This window comes from Bufo gargarizans, chromosome 6, assembly GCF_014858855.1.
Source record: "Bufo gargarizans isolate SCDJY-AF-19 chromosome 6, ASM1485885v1, whole genome shotgun sequence".
Classification (NCBI taxonomy): Eukaryota; Metazoa; Chordata; class Amphibia; order Anura; family Bufonidae; genus Bufo; species Bufo gargarizans.
In genome coordinates, this window is record NC_058085.1 from 375,197,580 (window position 1) to 375,219,322 (window position 21,743).

General features: G+C 46.8%; 1 protein-coding gene across 2 annotated transcripts; it reads right to left on the minus strand.

Moving 5' to 3' along the window:
* Nucleotides 1–1,097: 1,097 nt before the first annotated feature.
* On the minus strand, nucleotides 1,098–20,856 carry MXI1 (MAX interactor 1, dimerization protein). 2 transcript variants are annotated; one of them, XM_044297015.1, is made up of 6 exons: nucleotides 20,656–20,856; nucleotides 13,958–14,078; nucleotides 7,411–7,440; nucleotides 4,180–4,294; nucleotides 3,794–3,965; nucleotides 1,098–3,387 (listed from the first exon to the last, which is right to left on the minus strand). In XM_044297015.1, exons 1-6 carry the CDS (start codon nucleotides 20,840–20,842, stop codon nucleotides 3,224–3,226), a joined length of 789 nt encoding a protein of 262 aa, XP_044152950.1. In that variant the 5' UTR covers nucleotides 20,843–20,856; the 3' UTR covers nucleotides 1,098–3,223. The 2 variants fall into 2 exon arrangements, with proteins under 2 accessions (XP_044152950.1, XP_044152951.1); XM_044297016.1 differs by lacking the exon at nucleotides 20,656–20,856 and adding an exon at nucleotides 15,029–15,513.
* Between the last annotated feature and the right edge of the window lie 887 nt (nucleotides 20,857–21,743).

A 21,743-nucleotide genomic window follows, 5' to 3' on the forward strand; every position in this document is an offset into this window, starting at 1 on the left:
TCCATGTCCCCCAGATCAGCCCTTCCATGTCCCCCAGTGCCATCAGATCAGCCCCTCCATGTCCCCCAGATCAGCCCCTCCATGTCCCCCAGTGCCATCAGAGCAGCCCCTCCATGTCCCCCAGTGCCATCAGAGCAGCCCCTCCATGTCCCCCAGTGCCATCAGATCAGCCCCTCCATGTCCCCCAGTGCCATCAGAGCAGCCCCTCCATGTCCCCCAGTGCCATCAGATCAGCCCCTCCACGTCCCCCAGTGCCATCAGATCAGCCCCTCCATGTCCCCCAGTGCCATCAGATCAGCCCCTCCATGTCCCCCAGTGCCATCAGATCAGCCCCTCCATGACCCCCAGTGCCATCAGATCAGCCCATAGCTCTGCATGGGGGCTGTATACACAATATTACAAAGTGGATCAAATGTTAGATGCATCAGAGCAACACAGAAAGACCCCAGCATTGATATCCAGGTGCGCACTGAGCCGAGATGTTCGCGGTGAGGTCTGATGGTGACCACCGTGTCATGTCCTGTTCTGTGCAACTTTCAAGGCCCTAATATCCGGCTTCCATTTTGCATCAGCCGACCCGGTAAACGCTACCTAAGCCGCAGATTTTCTGCCCCCGTAAATCATTCCGCGAAACAGTTTGTGAAGGAAGACGGTTATCCTCACGGACGTCAGCTCGCTGCCCAGCAAGACTTCAAAAAAAAAAAAATCGCAACGTTGTGCAACTTACAAAGTTGAACATTTACTTGTCTAGAAGGCCGCGTGACGCTCAGCCGCACACTGACCGACCCACCTTAGGCTGCTTTCACACTCTTGTTTTGTTTGGACCCGTTCAGATAATACAACCGTCTGCATCCGTTCAGAACGGATCCGCTTGTATTATCTGTAACATCGCCAAGACGGAAAGTCAATGGAGGACGGATCCGTTTTCTATTGCGCCAGTGAAAACTGATCCGTCCCCATTGACTTACACTGTGTGCGGATCCGTTTGGCTCAGTTTCGTCAGACGTTTCGGTGTCCGCCTCCGAAGCGGAATGGAGACTGGACTGATGCATTCTGAGCGGATCCTTTTCCATTCAGAATGCAAACTGATCCGTTTTGGATCGCTGAGCTCTGAACGGATCTCACAAACGGAAAGCCAAAACACCAGTGTGAAAGTAGCCTAACCCTGCAAGCTACTATTACTTTTCTTTTTTTTTTATTTCCATGATTATAATGGATCAGTACATTTATAAGCCCCCCACCTAATTGGTTACATTCGTTAAAGGGGGTTCTCCGGATTCAAGATGGCTGCTTTGTGGTTATTCAGGAGACATTGTTAAAAGGGGTCGTCTCACTTCAGCAAATAGCATTTATCATGTAGAGAAACCTAACGCAAGGCACTTACTAATGTATCGTGATTCTCCATATTGCCTCCTTTGCTGGCTGGATTCGTTTTTCCATCACATTATACCCCGCTTGTTTCTATAGTTACGACCGCCCTACAATCCAGCCGCGGTGGTCGTGCTTGCACACTATGTGAAAAAGCGCCGGCCTCTCTGGAGGCCGGGGACCATGCCGGCACATTTTCCTGGATTGTAAGGTGGTCGTAACCATAGAAGCGAGCAATGTATAATGTGATTGAAAAATAAATCAAGCCAGCTGGACAAAACTTTACAAAATGGCTTTTTATTAACTTTTTCTACACGATCAATGCCATGAAGTGAGAAAACTCCTTTAAAGAAAGGAAGCAGTGGTCTTATCCTGGTAGATGGCTAGTGCTAACTTTAGAGGGGTTCACCAGCCTAAAAAGTTCTCACCCCTTTAATATGCCATTGAAGGTGATGCATTAACGTAAATGTATCTAAGAATTGAAAGAAAACGCTATATTCATGCTAAAGGGCATCTCTACCTAACTTCAGTTTGCTAAAAATCTTATTAGTATTGCAGGCTGAGATAGGGAATGGCATGTTGTGAGTATTGCAGTCTTCTCAGCTGGCATCACAGTGCCAGTATGAATCATGTGGATGCCCTAACAACTATGGCATAATATATGGCGTTGTCACCAACTTGTCCCTAACAACCAGTCATGTCAGGGTCTCTCATACTGCCCTGCCATATATAGAACTCACTTGGCATGCATGATATGTATCTTAAAAATGTAAAGAAAATGCTAAATTCTTAGAGGGCATCTGAACATAAACTTAGTTTACAATAGAATCTACTGCACTTGTCTCAAGTGGTGTCACAGTGGCAGTCTGGGTCACATGGGCCAGATTTTTTTGTAAAACTGAGGCAGAGAACCCTCTTTTAACTATTAACCAAATGCTTGTTGGTTGTAGGGCTGGCCCAAGTGGTGCCCCTATTGAACAAGTGCCAGGGGTTCTAGGCATGCTGCAACAAAAGGCCACGTTGGGGCTTGTAGTTCTGCCAGACTCCAGTCTAGAGAAACCAAAAAGTTAGAAAAATCAAGAGATAGAACAGCAGAAAAAATAAAATAAAAATTTGCATCTGGAGAAGCTTCCAGATGTGACGGCATCCTCTGGTCACCAGGCACCAGCACTATGTGTACAAATTATACACTTCTGACATGGCAGAAGACAGTACGAGTTTGCCAAATAGCAAGTTTTTGACGACCAAGTTGATCGGAGAGGTTGGATAACCTTTTTGTAAACATGCCCCCCAGGCTGATGCAAGTGAAGAATCTTTTTGCTGGTAGATTGAATGAGTATCAAAGACCATATGGGGAAGAATGTAGAGAATAGCAAGTGGTTTTCCGGAATGAAGGGTACTACAAGACCCAGAAGAGAAGACACTCCGTTGACCACAGTGAGGAAGTTCTTTTTGTTTTACACCACCGTGTGGTACGTTTGTAAAGTCTTCTAAGATGCCGAATTAAGGCAAAGAACACAAAACAATGAAAGTCATCTTCAAAGCTTCCGATTCATACGGAAAACATAACACCATAGGGAGATCTTCAAGTTGTGCTAAAAAGTTTAGATCGCTGTCATGACCTCCAACACTGCAGGAGTTGTGTAACCTTCAGGGAATGCCCTTATGCCATTGGAGAAGAGAAGGAGCTGGTCAAAGGTTTTTGGTCCAGCAAAACAGAATAAAATCCCCTAAGAATGTCCAACTCCATTCATGATTGGAGACCTGGAGGAACAAAGCAATTGACTGAATCGATGTGTGCACCACCGGTGACCGTGGGCAGCAAGTCCAATCCACTGTCGTTAGCCCAGGACTCTTATAAGCTGTAGAGGAGCTTGATACTAGCGCTGGAATATCCTTCATCGCTGCCCAAGCTTTGCCGGCTGTTGTGGTCGTCCAGGTCACTGATGCTGGTGCCACTAGAACTGTCCACTTCCAGATGGGAGAATTCTGTACTTTCGATGTCCACCTCGATCTCTTCTGAAAAGAAAATCAAATTGAACATCAGTTATGGTGACCATCAAAGATAGTACCCCCAAACTTCCCCACTGCAGATGGGAACAGGACCCCCTGAGCGCGCTACAATGTTCATTATGGATCTTTGTTTGGACTAGGTCACAATGGGTTGGGTGATGGCACCATGTCTTCCACTGTTCCCCCTTGCACAGTGGTGCCACCCGCTTTTCAGGGGTTTGCAAGACAGCTCCATTGAAGTGAATACGACAGTCTCCTGCACAGCTGGGTCTCCAAGATGCTGCTGTGCATGGAAAACTTAGGAGCGGATGCAGTGGCCCCTTCATTCTAAAGATCTTGGTGGTAGCAGAAGCTGCCATGACTATTAGATAAGAATATTTCTATAACTTGTAACAGTTGTCTCCAGTCTTACCTCGTTCTGAGTCAGACCGGTCGGACGATGCGCTGGAGCCCACACTGTCCGCTCGCACCCTCTCCGGCTCTGCACAGCCCTGTAGCTGCTCCAACCTCCTCTTCAAAAACCGCTGTTCCCTTTCTAACATCTCCAGCTGATGTTGGCCTTTCCGTGACGAGTCTTCAAGTTTCTGCAGGAACGTAGAGAACATTGTGAACATAAAGAGATTAACTGTTCCCCTAAAATCAAAGTGAGGGTTTCCTGACTGTTGGGGCATAGACTACAAATCTGGAGCTACAAGGGTAGCGTTATTGGTACTGCTATAAGTATTGTCTGGAATGAGCAGGAGTGGTGTAAAAGTTGCAAATATTTAAGAGTATATATCTGATACCCGCTGTCCATACCTTGATGTGCAGTTTGGCTTTGTTTAGTAGTCCCAGGGTGGTGTGCCTGGTGCTTTCTTCTTCTAGGGGTATAAGGTCCTTCAGTCGTTCTAGACAGAGCCGTAAGTGAGCCCTCCTGAAAACAAGAGTATATACAGTGGTCACATGGGAGTCAGTAAACCTAAAACATGGAAAATTCTGGGTATCTTACTAACAGCACCGCGTATTTAGGGTTTTGGGGGGGCACAAGACACAGCAGAACATGGGACCAAAACAAACACCTTGATACAGTGTTACTAGGACATGTGATACTATGTAGAACCCCTCTGAAGGGACACACCCTCTAAATGTAATTTTAGAAAAATCTGATTAATACTGCAAAATAGGATGGAGACAGGCATGATGCGACTACTGCCCGGGTCGCTTCCCAGTTCTTTGCTAATCCAGCAATGTGAAGTTAAATCTGATAATTTGCTTGCTAAGGATACACTGCTTGACAACCAGTTTTGGTAAGAAGCCTTTGTTCCTGACACAGTAGCAATACATTTCGGAGGAGAGCTACTTTTATATGTCATTCTTTTACCAGTCTGCACGGGTCCCAGATTGAACACAGACAAGAGGGGACCCGCGGGGACATTAGCCTCTGATCTCACCACTAGATTATATTATCATTTCTAAAATGGTCACTAGCAGGACGAGGAACTTCACTCCGAGTCTTTATCTGTACAGAACACCCTTGGCGCAGCGCCCATACTACGCCTTTATGCTGCCAAATGTGTCTCTCAGTGCCAAGCTGCAATATAAAGCTTCATTTAAAGCGACATAAACCTATAGAATGTGAAATAATCTCACTTCAAAATGGTCTAAAACAAAAGAGGGAAAACTGGGCGACGACCAATTCCACAGCCATTACAGCTACCACATAGGGTGATCCCCAAGCTCTTCTGTTTAGGAGGTTAGTGACAACCACGTTGAGTAAAAACCCACATTTCCCAGACTCCAGAATAATAAATCTTCTGCTGCTGAATTAAGTCTTCTGGTTACAAATTCTGTTCAGCGGTTTCTGGGAAAGCTGGGCAATAACCAACATGGCCACCACTACAGTTCTCACATTCCTAGGGAGTTATGAACAGATACATCTCCCATTTCAGTAAGGTAGATTTATTTGATCCTATGGATTTTCACAAATTTTTTATCTAATTTCATCACTTGTAGAACACTAAACCTTATTAGATGAAGCTGCAAGTCACAGAGGAACGCATGGAGGAGCACTGGATAAGCAGCAGAAGATAAGCAGTGGAGGAGCAGCAGAGGATAAGCTGTGAAGGAAGAGCAGCAAAGGAATAGTGGAGGAGCAGTAGAGGATAAGCAACAAAGGAATAGTTGGGGAGTAGTGGAGGAGCAGTAGAGGATAAGCTGTGAAGGAAGAGCAGCAAAGGAATAGTTGAGGAACAGTGGAGGAGCAGCAGAGGATAAGCAGCAAAGGAACAGTTGGGGAACAGTAGAGGAGCAGTGGATGATAAGCAGCAAAGGAATAGTTGGGGAACAGTGGAGGAGCAGTTGAGTAGGAGCACTGGAGAAGCAGCAGAAGATAAGCAGTGGAGAAGTGGAGGAGCAGTAGAGGATAAGCTGTGAAGGAAGAGCAGCATAGGAATAGTTGAGGAGCAGTTGAGGAGGAGCACTGGAGAAGCAGCAGAAGATAAGCAGTGGAGAAGTGGAGGAGCAGTAGAGGATAAGCTGTGAAGGAAGAGCAGCATAGGAATAGTTGAGGAGCAGTTGAGGAGGAGCACTGGAGAAGCAGCAGAAGATAAGCACTGGAGTAGTGGAGGAGCAGTAGAGGATAAGCTGTGAAGGAAGAGCAGCATAGGAATAGTTGGGGAACAGTGGAGGAGGAGCACTGGAGAAGCAGCAGAAGATAAGCAGTGGAGGACCAGTAGTGGAGGAGCAGTAGAGGATAAGCTGTGAAGGAAGAGCAGCAAAGGAATAGTGGAGGAACAGTGGAGGAGCAGAGACATTGTGTACGTTTAGTGAAAGCATGCTGTATCACAGCATGGTGAGAGTAGTGCACAGTCATATTCTGCAGATTGCGTTCCCCGCGGCCACACAACCAGGGTCATGTATGGAGATACCAGAGGAGAGACATGCGGGACGTGCATTTTACAGGGCAATTGAGGAGCAGATGCGATAGCACTAGGATATGGGAGCTGCTGGAATACGCATGGTGCCATCACTGAAGTGTTAGGCACATCATGTCATGACAGGACATGAGCCACAAGATCATGACGAGGCACATCCTGTTATCAAGGCATGAGAACATACCGTAATGCCACAATGGGAGATGAGGCACATAGGACTATAATCAAGGCTAAAGGCACAGGACCATGATGGGACATGAGAGACAGGAGCGTGATAAGGTCCATGTTTCTATAATGGAGGCAGGAGGTACACAATATCTCGATGGTTCAGGGAGGAACAAGGTCATAACGAGGCATAAGGCACTTACTGGTATTATTTTGAGGCAATAACTTTACTTTGTAGTAAGTTGTGAAACCCTCTTTTGCCTCTGCAGAGATATTGTGTAAAGCCACAAGGCACAATGTGTTCATTCTGTAGCAGCAAATAATACCAGAGAGGCACGAGGCGCTGCATACCTCAAACCTCAATCCCCCCACACAATATCACTGCACATTATTTCAAGTTTTATTTTATTGCTACAGAAGCCAAAACACTTTTTGAAAAATACTTTTTTTCCCCCACAGTTATAAACTCATGAGGAGGAGGGGGGTCTCATCTTATAATAACTACCCCCCCCCCCCCCCCATGGTGATTAGAAGCAGATTGTTATGTTTAAGATATAACCCTAATAAATCACCAGATACAGGGAGTGTAATAAGTGGTGCTCCCCTCTTAACCCTTGTGTCTCCCCAGCCTCCCACATTCCATTAGTCCTCACTCCCCGGGCAGACCCCCGGCCTCCTCTGCATTCCTCGGGCAGAGGACAGACTCTCACAGATTATAATTCACAGACCAGTCCCTGGAAGTTTCCAGGAAAGCTGGGTGACAACCAACATGGCTGCCAGTAAGCAGCCAACAGGGGTTCTTTCCAGGCAGGAAAGTTCAAAACTGCCCCAATGGACAGGTTTAGAGGAGGGTGGGAGTATTACTCCCACACAGCTTTCTCTGGCTCCTGAGTGGCACATGGCAGCGCTCATTGCTGAGAATCACTTCTTATATGTGAAGCATCCGACTCACCTGTTCTTCTCCAACTCGTTGTGTGTGGATCTGAAAATATAAAGAGAAACGGCATTAACAAATAGGAACAGTCCATGATGGGAGCTGTAGTACTGTGCAGTTAGATTGTATCACAAAAATATACAGCAGCTAAGAGGACAGTATCACACCCAGAAAGATTAGATACAGCAGGTCTGGTTACAGGATTAGCTTTAGACACCGCAGCTCAGCAGACAGTATCACATGTGATAGGCTTAGATACACAGCTCAGCAGACAGTATCACACAGGATAGGATTAGATACGCAGCTCAGCAGACAGTATCACACAAGATAGGATTAGATACACAGCTCAGCAGACAGTATTACACAGGATAGGATTAGATACGCAGCTCAGCAGACAGTATCACACAAGATGGGATTAGATACACAGCTCAGCAGACAGTATCACACAGGATAGGATTAGATACACAGCTCAGCAGACAGTATCACACAGGATAGGATTAGATACACAGCTCAGCAGACAGTATCACACATGATAGGATTAGATACACAGCTCAGCAGACAGTATCACACAAGATGGGATTAGATACACAGCTCAGCAGACAGTATCACACAGGATAGGATTAGATACACAGCTCAGCCAGAAGAGTATCACACAAGATGGGATTAGATACACAGCTCAGCAGACAGTATCACACTGGATAGGATTAGATACACAGCTCAGCAGACAGTATCACACCAGATGGGATTAGATACACAGCTCAGCAGACAGTATCACACAGGATAGGATTAGATACACAGCTCAGCAGACAGTATCACACAGGATAGGATTAGATACACAGCTCAGCAGACAGTATCACACATGATAGGATTAGATACACAGCTCAGCAGACAGTATCACACAAGATAGGATTAGATACACAGCTCAGCAGACAGTATCACACAGGATAGGATTAGATACACAGCTCAGCAGAAGAGTATCACACAAGATAGGATTAGATACACAGCTCAGCAGACAGTATCACACATTGACTAGGATTAGATACACAGCTCAGCAGACAGTATCACACAGTATAGGATTAGATACACAGCTCAGCAGGACAGTATCACACAGATAGGATTAGATACACAGGCTCAGCAGACAGTATCACACAGGATAGGATTAGATACACGGCTCAGCAGACAGTATCACACAGGATAGGATTAGATACACAGCTCAGCAGACAGTATCACACAGGATAGGATTAGATACACAGCTCAGCAGACAGTATCACACAGGATAGGATTAGATACACAGCTCAGCAGACAGTATCACACAGGATAGGATTAGATACACAGCTCAGCAGACAGTATCACACAGGATAGGATTAGATACACAGCTCAGCAGACAGTATCACACAGGATAGGATTAGATACACAGCTCAGCAGACAGTATCACACAGGATAGGATTAGATACACAGCTCAGCAGACAGTATCACACAGGATAGGATTAGATACACAGCTCAGCAGACAGTATCACACAGGATAGGATTAGATACACAGCTCAGCAGACAGTATCACACAGGATAGGATTAGATACACAGCTCAGCAGACAGTATCACACAGGATAGGATTAGATACACAGCTCAGCAGACAGTATCACACAGGATAGATTAGATACACAGCTCAGCAGACAGTATCACACAGGATAGGATTAGATACACAGCTCAGCAGACAGTATCACACAGGATAGGATTAGATACACAGCTCAGCAGACAGTATCACACAGGATAGGATTAGATACACAGCTCAGCAGACAGTATCACACAGGATAGGATTAGATACACAGCTCAGCAGACAGTATCACACAGGATAGGATTAGATACACAGCTCAGCAGACAGTATCACACAGGATAGGATTAGATACACAGCTCAGCAGACAGTATCACACAGGATAGGATTAGATACACAGCTCAGCAGACAGTATCACACAGGATAGGATTAGATACACAGCTCAGCAGACAGTATCACACAGGATAGGATTAGATACACAGCTCAGCAGACAGTATCACACAGGATAGGATTAGATACACAGCTCAGCAGACAGTATCACACAGGACAGGATTAGATACACAGCTCAGCAGACAGTATCACACAGGATAGGATTAGATACACAGCTCAGCAGACAGTATCACACAGGATAGGATTAGATACACAGCTCAGCAGACAGTATCACACAGGATAGGATTAGATACACAGCTCAGCAGACAGTATCACACAGGATAGGATTAGATACACAGCTCAGCAGACAGTATCACACAGGATAGGATTAGATACACAGCTCAGCAGACAGTATCACACAGATAGGATTAGATACACAGCTCAGCAGACAGTATCACACAGGATAGGATTAGATACACAGCTCAGCAGACAGTATCACACAGGATAGGATTAGATACACAGCTCAGCAGACAGTATCACACAGGATAGGATTAGATACACAGCTCAGCAGACAGTATCACACAGGATAGGATTAGATACACAGCTCAGCAGACAGTATCACACAGGATAGGATTAGATACACAGCTCAGCAGACAGTATCACACAGGATAGGATTAGATACACAGCTCAGCAGACAGTATCACACAGGATAGGATTAGATACACAGCTCAGCAGACAGTATCACACAAGATAGGATTAGATACACAGCTCAGCAGACAGTATCACACAGGATAGGATTAGATACACAGCTCAGCAGACAGTATCACACAGGATAGGATTAGATACACAGCTCAGCAGACAGTATCACACAGGAATAGGATTAGATACACAGCTCAGCAGACAGTATCACACAGGACAGGATTAGATACACAGCTCAGCAGACAGTATCACACAGGATAGGATTAGATACACAGCTCAGCAGACAGTATCACACAGGATAGGATTAGATACACAGCTCAGCAGACAGTATCACACAGGATAGGATTAGATACACAGCTCAGCAGACAGTATCACACAGGATAGGATTAGATACACGGCTCAGCAGACAGTATTACACAGGAGAGGATTAGATACACAGCTCAGCAGACAGTATCACACAGGAGAGGATTAGATACACAGCTCAGCAGACAGTATCACACATGATAGGCTTAGATACAAGGGCTCAGCACAGTTTCACACAGGATAGGATTAGATACGCAGCTCCTTAGGACATCTTGTATGTTACACGGAGTTCACTTGAGGTTACGAGCCGCACAAGACACAAAAACAGGAACTGATGCAGGAACGTGAGCTGCTTACTGCCAGACATAGAGCCCATGTCCCGGCCTCGTACAGTAACCCAGCCCCAAATATCAGGATGACAGCGCCGATCCCCTCCGGGGTCTTAAAATCGCAGGACACGGCTCCCTCCTGTACAGGACAGGGGTTTCCTGAGGTCACACAGCCCAAGATGGCGGAGCCAAAAATGCCTGCGAAGGCTCCACGGCAGAACGGAAAATCCAGATCACTGGGGTTTGTGTTTTTCTGGGCTGCATACAGATTATCTCCCATCTGGAATCGCTTTACTCCAGTTTTAACCCTTCTGCAGCAAATATCTGCTGGTTACCCCTTCAGTAATCCAATCCCCGAGTCGCTGGCTGCAGCGCAGTTACAGGTTCTCTGGAGATATTTCTTATGTCTATTATGGCCACCATTGCAGCTCGCAAAGGGGCATCACCCAACTTTCCCAGACTCCTGAATGGCAAATCTGCCCTGTTTTGAAGAAATTCTGGTATTGTTAATATTTTTTTTTATCTTGATTCAGGAATGTTAAGTTACAGCTACACCATTCATGTTTTCTTCCAAAGACTCCTAAAAAGATCCCAAATAGCAGGAAATCCTTGTTTTATTTCACTGCAGACAAATCCTTCACATCCAGCAATAAAGGCCAAATCCTTGGGGAGAAAACCATTATTTCTGAAGGCTGCAAGAAATACAGAGACAACTCTCCCCAGCATTGTGCGTCTACATATGTCATATCCTGCTATACCTTACCCTGAACGGGGCTCCAATATAAAGTCACTGAGAAGAACAGGGAACACTAATAGTTCTGCAGAGTCTACAATTGTGACATAGAGGCCACCGTCCTTGTAAATGTCACCTTCAAAAATATATGTGCGCCTCTGATCATCTACATAAAGTGCAGTCACTGTGCACATACATTACTTATCCTGTACTGATCCTGAGTTATATCCTGTATTATACTCCAGAGCTGCACTCACTATTCTGCTGGTGCAGTCACTGTGTACATACATTACTTATCCTGTACTGATCCTGAGTTACATCCTGTATTATACTCCAGAGCTGCACTCACTATTCTGCTGGTGGAGTCACTGTGTACATACATTACTTATCCTGTACTGATCCTGAGTTACATCCTGTATTATACTCCAGAGCTGCACTCACTATTCTGCTGGTGCAGTCACTGTGTACATACATTACTTATCCTGTACTGATCCTGAGTTATATCCTGTATTATACTCCAGAGCTGCACTCACTATTCTGCTGGTGCAGTCACTGTGTACATACATTACTTATCCTGTACTGATCCTGAGTTACATCCTGTATTATACTCCAGAGCTGCACTCACTATTCTGCTGGTGCAGTCACTGTGCACATACATTACTTATCCTGTACTGATCCTGAGTTACATCCTGTATTATACCCCAGAGCTGCACTCACTATTCTGCTGGTGCAGTCACTGTGTACATACATTACTTATCCTGTACTGATCCTGAGTTACATCCTGTATTATACTCCAGAGCTGCACTCACTATTCTGCTGGTGCAGTCACTCTCTACATACATTACTTATCATGTACTGATCCTGAGTTACACCCTGTATTATACTCCAGAGCTGCACTCACTATTCTGCTGGTGCAGTCACTGTGTACATACATTACTTATCCTGTACTGATCCTGAGTTACATCCTGTATTATACTCCAGAGCTGCACTCACTATTCTGCTGGTGGAGTCACTGTGTACATACATTACTTATCCTGTACTGATCCTGAGTTATATCCTGTATTATACTCCAGAGCTGCACTCACTATTCTGCTGGTCTGAGACCAGGAACCCTTTTTCAGGCAGGGTGCAAGGATTTAAAAATAAATAAATAATACATCACCTGTCACCGGCGCTCCTGCACCCAGCCTTGCAATATCAAAAGCAGTCTAAGCCTCAGAGAAACCCTTTACCCTGGGTTCACACCTGAGCGTTCCTCAAACGCGCGTTTTACGCGCGTTTTTGTCGCGCGTTTTTATGCGCGTTTTTTGTAATAGTAAACGCGCGTTTGACGCGCGTTTGTGTCATTGACTGCAGTGTCCTATGGCCACAAACGCGCGTCAAAACGCCCCAAAGAAGCTCAAGTACTTGTTTGAGCGTCGGGCGTTTTACAGCGCGTTCGTACGCGCTGTAAAACGCCCAGGTGTGAACCCTTCCCATAGGGAAGCATTGGTTTTCATGTCTTAAGCGTTTTACAGCGCGTTTGAACGCGCTGTAAAACGCTCAGGTGTGAACCCAGGGTTAAGGGAGTCTCTGTGCACAAGGCTGATGACTGTTTTCAGAGTTATGATTGCAGCTGTGGAGTATAATAGGAGGGGCTGGGGATGAGGAGCAGGAGAATGGAGGCTGCTGAGTGGAAGGACATGCTGCAGAATACGATGTATTCTACCAATTATTTTTACGATTAACCGAGTAATCTAATAGGAAAAAAAATGAATTAAGAGACTGTTTTCCTTTATAAAAACTCCTCAGACCCCAACACCCTTCATTCCCTCCTGTGCAATCAGCCCCAGTGCATTAGTTCCCCCCCCAGTGCCATTATCTCCTCCATGCCATGTCCCCCACTTCCCTAGTGCCTCTATGCCATCCATTACCATGTGATGTCCCCCGCTGCCATCAGATCTGCCCCTCCATGCCATGTCCTCCTCCCCCAATGCCTCCATTTCATCCTTAGCCATGTCCTCCTCCCCCAATGCCTCCATTTCATCCATTGCCATGTCTCCCTCCCCCAGTGCCTCCATGCCATCCTTTGCCATGTCCCCTTCCCCCAGTGCTATCAGATCAGCCTCTCCATGCCATGTCCCCCTGCGCCATCAACTCCTCCATGCCATTTCCAGCCATGTCCCCCACCGCCATCAGCCCCCTCAAATCACAGGTGCCCCCCAACCTCCTTGGCCCCGGCAGATTCGGGCCCCCGCTTACTTATACTTACCTTTCCTGGCAGTGCTCTGACATGGAGTTCGCAGGAGACGGACCGCATCTTCTTCCCACTTCCCGACATGCACTGGGCGGGACGGTGTGTGCACGTAAGGCCCTGGCGGTGCGGACGGGAGGCCACGGAACGGTGAGTGAGAGGCTTCTCTTCACTCACGCTCCGTGGTTACGTGACATAAAACGAATCCCTGCATCGATGAATGGCTGCAGCCCTACTTGGCTGCGCCCACTGCTTTAGGGCACCCTATAGATTGGTCTGTATCAGTAATCCGCCCCGTTCCCTTTGTGATCCCCCATTCTGCATGTTCAGGACACATCAGACGGTCTTACCTGTTTGTGCCGCTTCCTAGATTACTACTGCACCGCTTCGATTTTAACCTTCTTGTTTTCAGCCTGTGAAGATCCGAGCCGTCGCTGGAGGGGAAGATGGAGGCATAGCCATGTTCACACTCTGCAGACAGAGAAACCAACAGTTAGCAGTGGTAATGCTGGTACTTGTAGTTCCCACATCTGTGTTTCTTCTATCAATCATCCACTTTTGTCCTCTGGAAATCTGGAGGACATCTAATATGGACACCATTGCAGCTTCTACATGCTTTATCCCCCAGCTTCCCAGGACTGCCTAGGGTGACACGTCTCTCCATTTGGAAAGCTGGGTGACTATATCTGTGGGAGCTGTAATGGTGGTCATACTGGTTGTCACCCAGGGCTAATATGTAAAATATAGAGGTATGTACAGCAAAATTACACCAATGGGACTGGCAGGTAACTTGTGAGTTTTCAGAATTATTAGATCAGGCATCCTCTAACTGCGTCCCTCCAGCTGTTGTAAAACTACAACTCCCACAATGCCCTGCTGTAGGCTGATACCTGTAGGCTGTTCAGGCATGCTGGGAGTTGTAGTTTTGCAACAGCTGGAGGGCCGCAGTTAGAGGATGCCTGTATTAGATACTGGATTAGAAGAATTCATATGTATATATCTGGTCTTCCCTATAAATGAGATCCATGACTGATACAGAAAAGTTACATTGTCCGTATACTGTACGCACATAATGACATGTTTTTCATGTTGCCAGGCGTGAATACTTTGTAAACTTCACAATCAGGACTTCTGCACCATCCACCCTGTACAAACTGAGTCACCGCCAGGAATCCGTCGTTTGACACCCGATTCTGTCAAATTTAATAACCCCCCCCCCCTCAGTCAAACCGCTACACATATATATATATATAGCATTGCATATAAAACCCAAATTATCCCCAGAACTAGGTGTAGCATGCGGGGACTCGTCAAGTGGCATACTCCTCACACACACACACAAGGGTGGGGATCACACATTGAAAACAACTCAGCCGCTGCGCGCACGCGACGTGTCCTGCAATGCAGAAATGCAAACAAACCTCGGTCTCTTCTATCCAGATATTCGGCAGCATCTAGGAGCCTCTGAATATTTAACATTCGGACGCAATCCATAATGCAGCTTTGTAAAAATCACTCCCCCAAAAAAACAATCCGAAAATGTAAATTTGAAAAAAATATAAAAAAAATCTATTTTTTTTTTCTTTGCAAAAGAAAGTTACAATTTTTTTCCAATGGGTAAGAGACTGGATCCCGTTTTGCATGCAAATGAATGGGATGTCAAAGGGCCCAGTAAGTTTTTGCAGCAGAGCTGGGCCTCGCTAGGGCAGATGAGGGTTTCAGTGCAGAATAGGAGGAAGGAGGGATCTGATCCGTGCAGAGAGGAGCGAAGGGGGGCAACAAGAAGTAATAATAGGAAGTTATAGGGCAACTTAGCCTTCGATGCAGCAGAGGGATGTGGCCTGTGGGCTGCCCACCGTGCACTGACACCCAGAGAAGAGTTTGTTTACTTCTTGCAGCAGCGGCAGAGGGCTGGTCCCATGCAAGCTGAGCTGCAAGGGTCACTGGGAGTTGTAGTTTTCCGTTCTGCAGTTAGAACATTCTTAACCCTCCCACTGCCAGATATTATTTTTTTTTTTTATGGAAACAAAAAGACCCCTTGTCAAAGACTAAGCTTATAAATATGCAAATGTCACACGGTGCAAGGCAGGCCGGGGTTCTCAGCAGCGCCAGATATTAACAGAAATGCAAAAGGCCCAGAAGCTCCTCATCGGAGACTGGACAGAAAATCACATTCAGCAACTATTTGCAACATTGTATTATTGAGCATTGTGTCTTTTTTTCTGTTTAGATTTTTACTTTGTGTTGCATTTTGGTTATTCTCCTTTCTGATCACGGTGATTACCAGGACTGGAGGGGGGGGGGGGGGGGCTACAGTGAACGACTTGATTACCTTTCATCTATTTACATTATGTGACCTGTGCGCGCGCAAAATACCAGCAGTAGTGAGGGCACCGATTAGGCTCGGGCTACACGCTGAGCGCACGTCCCAAAAATCTGTGCGACTCGTCTGCTTGTTTGCAGCGAGCTGTCGTGCAAATATTTTAGCTCTGCGATTTCGCTGTAAAACAGACACCGGAAATTCGCAGCCAGGCTGCAGGCAATTCGCCGTCGCACGTGACCTGGGTTGTGGTCGAGGATGGAAAACTCCCTCACAACTTACAACTAGTGTTGAGCGAACTTGTGTTTTAAGTTCTGGTTATCGAAGTATCCCGTTATGGATTCCGCTACCACGGACCCTAACGAAATTTAGAATCCATAACAGGATACTTCGATAACCTGAACCCGAACTTTAGACGCCAAACTTGAAACACAAGTTCGCTCAACACTACTTAAAAATGACAACAGTAATGCAATCTTTGGGAACGTTGCGTTGCAGCAAGTCGCGCGTTGTATCATGACCCCATTGACAATCATTAGAAGTAATGCTACAATGCACGTCAAGTGGGTTAAGGCCGTATTCACATAGCAGTATAAAGCGGCCGTGTGACGGGTGTTTTTTTAATGGCTATTTTCAGAACAGTAGACAGCTTATAGGTCAGGGGAGCGCAACCTTTTCTGTCTGGGGGCCACATTGTCAGCCTGAACCAATTCCAAGGGCCGAAAATAAAACTTAAAGGGAAATTACCTACTAAAATTCTATATTTATGGTGTATTGAACATACAGAATATATCATACTTGTCTGTTACACTTCTAGTACTCCCATCTAATACATGTGAGCAGCCGCAAGACATAGACATACATGTCTGTCATGTGAATATGGTCTTAGGGTATTTTTGTGGTTGATTTGAATAGTGGGCCCTCTGTAGGACCCAAGTGGCCCCAGTCCCAACACTAATGGCTACTGCAATCTGTCTTTGGTTATCAGGATAGGAATCAATGTGAGTACAAAGAGAGATCAGCGGCTGCCAAACACCTGCAGCAGCCGATCAGATTGCTTTATTGTTCTTTCAATTTTAAAATGACAAATTAGGAAGTTGGACATTAGGGGAAGTTACTGTAGGTAGACGCTCGCACCGGATTCTGCTTTAATAATCTGCCCCAGTGCAGCTGCAGGGGCCCCCACCCCCTCCTTGGCCTGCACCCTCATAGAAATGCCCCCGCAATACACCCGGCCGGCACCCCCATAGAAATTCCCCCGCAATACACCCGGCTGGCACCCCCATAGAAATTCCCCCGCAATACACCCGGCCGGCACCCCCATAGAAATGCCCCCGCAATACACCCGGCCGGCACCCCCATAGAAATGCCCCCGCAATACACCCGGCCGGCACCCCCATAGAAATGCCCCCGCAATACACCCGGCCAGCACCCCCATAGAAATGCCCTCGCAATACACCCGGCCGGCACCCCCATAGAAATGCCCCCGCAATACACCCGGCCGGCACCCCCATAGAAATTCCCCCGCAATACACCCGGCCGGCACCCCCATAGAAATTCCCCCGCAATACACCCGGCTGGCACCCCCATAGAAATTCCCCCGCAATACACCCGGCCGGCACCCCCATAGAAATGCCCTCGCAATACACCCGGCTGGCACCCCCATAGAAATTCCCCCGCAATACACCCGGCTGGCACCCCCATAGAAATGCCTATTCTTCTCCGCAATTGTGGACAAGAATAGGACATGCTCTATTTTTTTCCGGAGCTGCGAACCAGAAGATCGGGGCCGCGCTCCGGAAATGCGGATGCTGTCCGCATCTCTTCCAGCCCCATAGAGAATAAATGGGTCCGCACCCATTCTACAGACGAGGATAGTACTGTTCTATTAGGGCCCGGCTGTTCCGTTCCGCAAAATACATACGGTCGTGTGCAGGGGGCCTTACTCGTAAAGCAGTTTTCTTCCAGGCACACACAATGGACATTTCCTGAAACCTCTCTGCCCCTCATATTTCATTACACATTGTAGGATTGTATCTCCCCCGCACCATTGTAATAAACCACAGTTTGGCTCTCCCCCTAACACATCTTTTGTCCACTGTAAATAAGTGATTTTGCTTTAAAACAAGGGGGTGATGTCATCAGCCCTGAGAACAATCAGGACCTGCCCCTCAGCCCAGCAACCAGTGACATCACAGAGCCAGCTGCACTCTGATTGGTGTACAGCCAAAGGCCGGGCTCCGCCTCTCTTGATAGGCGGCCAATAGAAAGGCACAGACTGGCTCCATGTGGAAACCATGTGTGCGGCGAGGAAGTGCGGGTCGTGTGATGTGCACCCACTGCAGGACTAGTGTTACATTGTAACAGACACAGAACGTTCCAAGTGCGATCAGCAACATGGGGGGGTCCAGGGGCTTGTTTGATGACATAGCAATAACATGACCTAGTGTGGGGCTGAAGCTTCTATAGACAGGTGGTCACATAGGATGGAGAGATAGTGGAAGGGGTGCACAGATATGTAACTAGGAGAATGAGAGTCATACTGTTTTTGATCACCCAACTTTTCCAGAAACATGTGAACTACTTCTACGTGACTTATGCAACTATTTGACATTATTCATCAGTATAAGTGAGTGTATATCAATATACTACACTATTGGTCAGCATAAAGCTGTATATATGGCAGTATATATCAGCATATGGCAGTATATATATCAGTGTGAGTGTATATCAATATACTACACTATTGGTCAGCATAAAGCTGTATATATGGCAGTATATATCAGCATATGGCAGTATATATATCAGTGTGAGTGTATATCAATATACTACACTATTGGTCAGCATATAGCTGTATATATGGCAGTATATATCAGCATATGGCAGTATATATCAGCACATCTTTATATAATAGGACTGGTCTTTATTCTGAACCCATTCATTGAAGCACTTTGCAGAAGTTTGGCTGAGACAATGGCTGCTGCAGCCACATGCTGGGGACAGACAGGGTCTTTGTACCACATCAGACAAGGAGGGGGTGGGGGCTCCTGCAGCTGCACTGGGGCAGTCACGGCCATGGCTGAGTAAGGGTTAACTTACAGGTGCAGATGGAGAACGTAGGAGATGTAAAGTATGGCTCCAGGGAGGTGTATATTCTGCAGTGTGGTACATATGACTGCTACATGGTAGCACAGTGGCCAGAAGTTACATTGTCCCTGGGGCACTGCACACATCACAGGAGTCTATAATTACTGTACACCCCCTGCCCTGTGCGTGTGGATGATGAGGTTTGTTGTCCTGGGGACTAGTAAACATCCCTACCCACCTGTGGACGTGCAGCAGCACACAGAGCAGCCCCACTGATGCTGGGCACAGGGCCTGGCAGGGTGGGGTCCAGGAAGGTGACAGGTCTGCTGATTAACCCCTTATCTGCCTGTATATTGCAATGCAGGGCCCTCCTAGATGCTCCTGGAAGTTTATAGGATACTGAACTTTCTTATAAACGTTGGCCCCCATGTATATGAGATATCCATCATGCTCCTGGCTTGGACCCCTATGGGTGCTTGTATATTAAAGTCCTGAAGGAGATGGGTGTGCAGTGGTCACGTGGTTACACCCGAGGGCACCTGCCTCACCCTCCTCAGGGCTCTTTGTGTTGTGTGACACGTGCAGTGCCAGGATCAAGTCTGACAAATCCCCCCCAACTGTGAACTAATGCCCCCACCTGACAGTCAATGGGGCAAATGTGCACGGGCTGCAGAGCCCTCTATATAGTACATGGGCAGATAGGAGCAGAGTCCATGACCTGTATAGATACATATAGGAGCAGAGTCCATGACCTGTATAGATACATATAGGAGCAGAGTCCATGACCTATAGATACATATAGGAGCAGAGTCCATGACCTATAGATACATATAGGAGCAGAGTCCATGACCTATAGATACATATAGGAGCAGAGTCCATGACCTATAGATACATATAGGAGCAGAGTCCATGACCTATAGATACATATAGGAGCAGAGTCCATGACCTGTATAGATACATATAGGAGCAGAGTCCATGACCTGTATAGATACATATAGGAGCAGAGTCCATGACCTATAGATGCATATAGGAGCAGAGTCCATGACCTGTATAGATACATATAGGAGCAGAGTCCATGACCTGTATAGATACATATACATGATGGGAAAGCTAACGTGTATATGGTCATACACATATACATAGGATTATATACATGCAGGGGCAGCACAGATGTATAGGGTCATACATGCAGGGGCAGCACACATGTATAGGGTCATACATGCAGGGGCAGTACACATGTATAGGGTCATACATGCAGGGGCAGCACACATGTATAGGGTCATACATGCAGGGGCAGCACACATGCCCAGTGCCCAGGCTAATGCTGCCAGTTTCTGGCTGGTAACAATGGGATGAAATGTCCCCCCTTTGTCTGAACATAAAAAGAACATAGAAGAATAAAAGGAAACATGGAAAGTTCTCCAGGCCCTGCTCCAGGACTCACTGCTGGTCCCGGGCTCTTCTAGGGTCTTGCCACATGCACAGGGCACAAAGCCATTTCTAATTCATGCCAAGCTGGCACCAGACTCACAGCAGCCCAGTCTGCACTCAGACCACCCCCAGCCTTTGTCTCCCTGCTGCCTCATGGGCTGTAGACCTCCCCAAATCCCCCCCATACTATAACCCTGTTGCCCCTCTTACTTTTCCTGTCCTGGTCCAGTCTCTCCAGGTAACTGGCAGCTTCCAGCAAGATCTGCACATTGTCCAAGAAAGTGGTGATGTGCCCCATGTCCTGACCCTGTGTGCCCAGCAACTCAGTCAGGGGGCACCTGGGCATCTGGGAGTCTGTGTCCATCATGCTGTCGTTCCTGGGTCGCCCTCTCACCATGTCTGCTAGGATGAGCTGCTCTCACTGTCCTGGGGTCTCCACAATAACCCCCTGTGCACTTTATTCACTGGCTGTAGGCGGGAGCCGGGCCGGTCCTAGTGCCGCCCGCTGACCCACATTAGCATATACAGGCAGACACACAGTTACCGCCAGACAACTGGTTTAACCGCCTAAATCCCGGACAGTCAGTCCCACCCAGCAACCAGGCAAGTGTGCAATCAATACAGGCAACAAGCCCAGCATCCTATCTGCTGTACTACACCCATCCATGCTCCAGCCTTGCCAGTCATGATGCAATATCCACATATTAAAAAATAAGAGGTCAAATCTATGTTTCTCAACTTTATAGAAAAGTTTTTACTTAAAAAAAAATAATTTACCTAAACTTTTTTTATTATATTATTTATTAGCTTTTTTTGTAAATTCTGCAAAAATGAATGGGACCCTGAGACAAAGCCTCATGTCATATGATGAAACCTGCTGAGTGGTCACATGTGGGGGGTTAAGCTGAGTGCATTTCTAGCTACAATGTATCAAAGTTCCATATTGTCACTATTTATATATTACTGAGAAGTAACAAATGTATAATATACAGGATATATATATATATAGAGAGAGAGACACATACCCCCATGCCCCCCTCCAGACCCCTCTGTCCCCTTTTAGACTCTTTTGTCCCTCTCCACCCCCTCCAGACCTCTCTGTTCTCTCCAGACCCCTCTGCCCCCCTCCAAACCCTCCAGACCTCTCTGTTCTCTCCAGACCCCTCTGCCCCCCTCCAAACCTCTCTGTCCTCTCCAGACTCCCCTGCCCCCCTCCAGACTCCTCTGTCCTCCTCAGGACTCCTCTTTCCCCCTATAGAATCCTCTTTTCCCCTCCAGACTCCTCTGTCCCCCTCCAG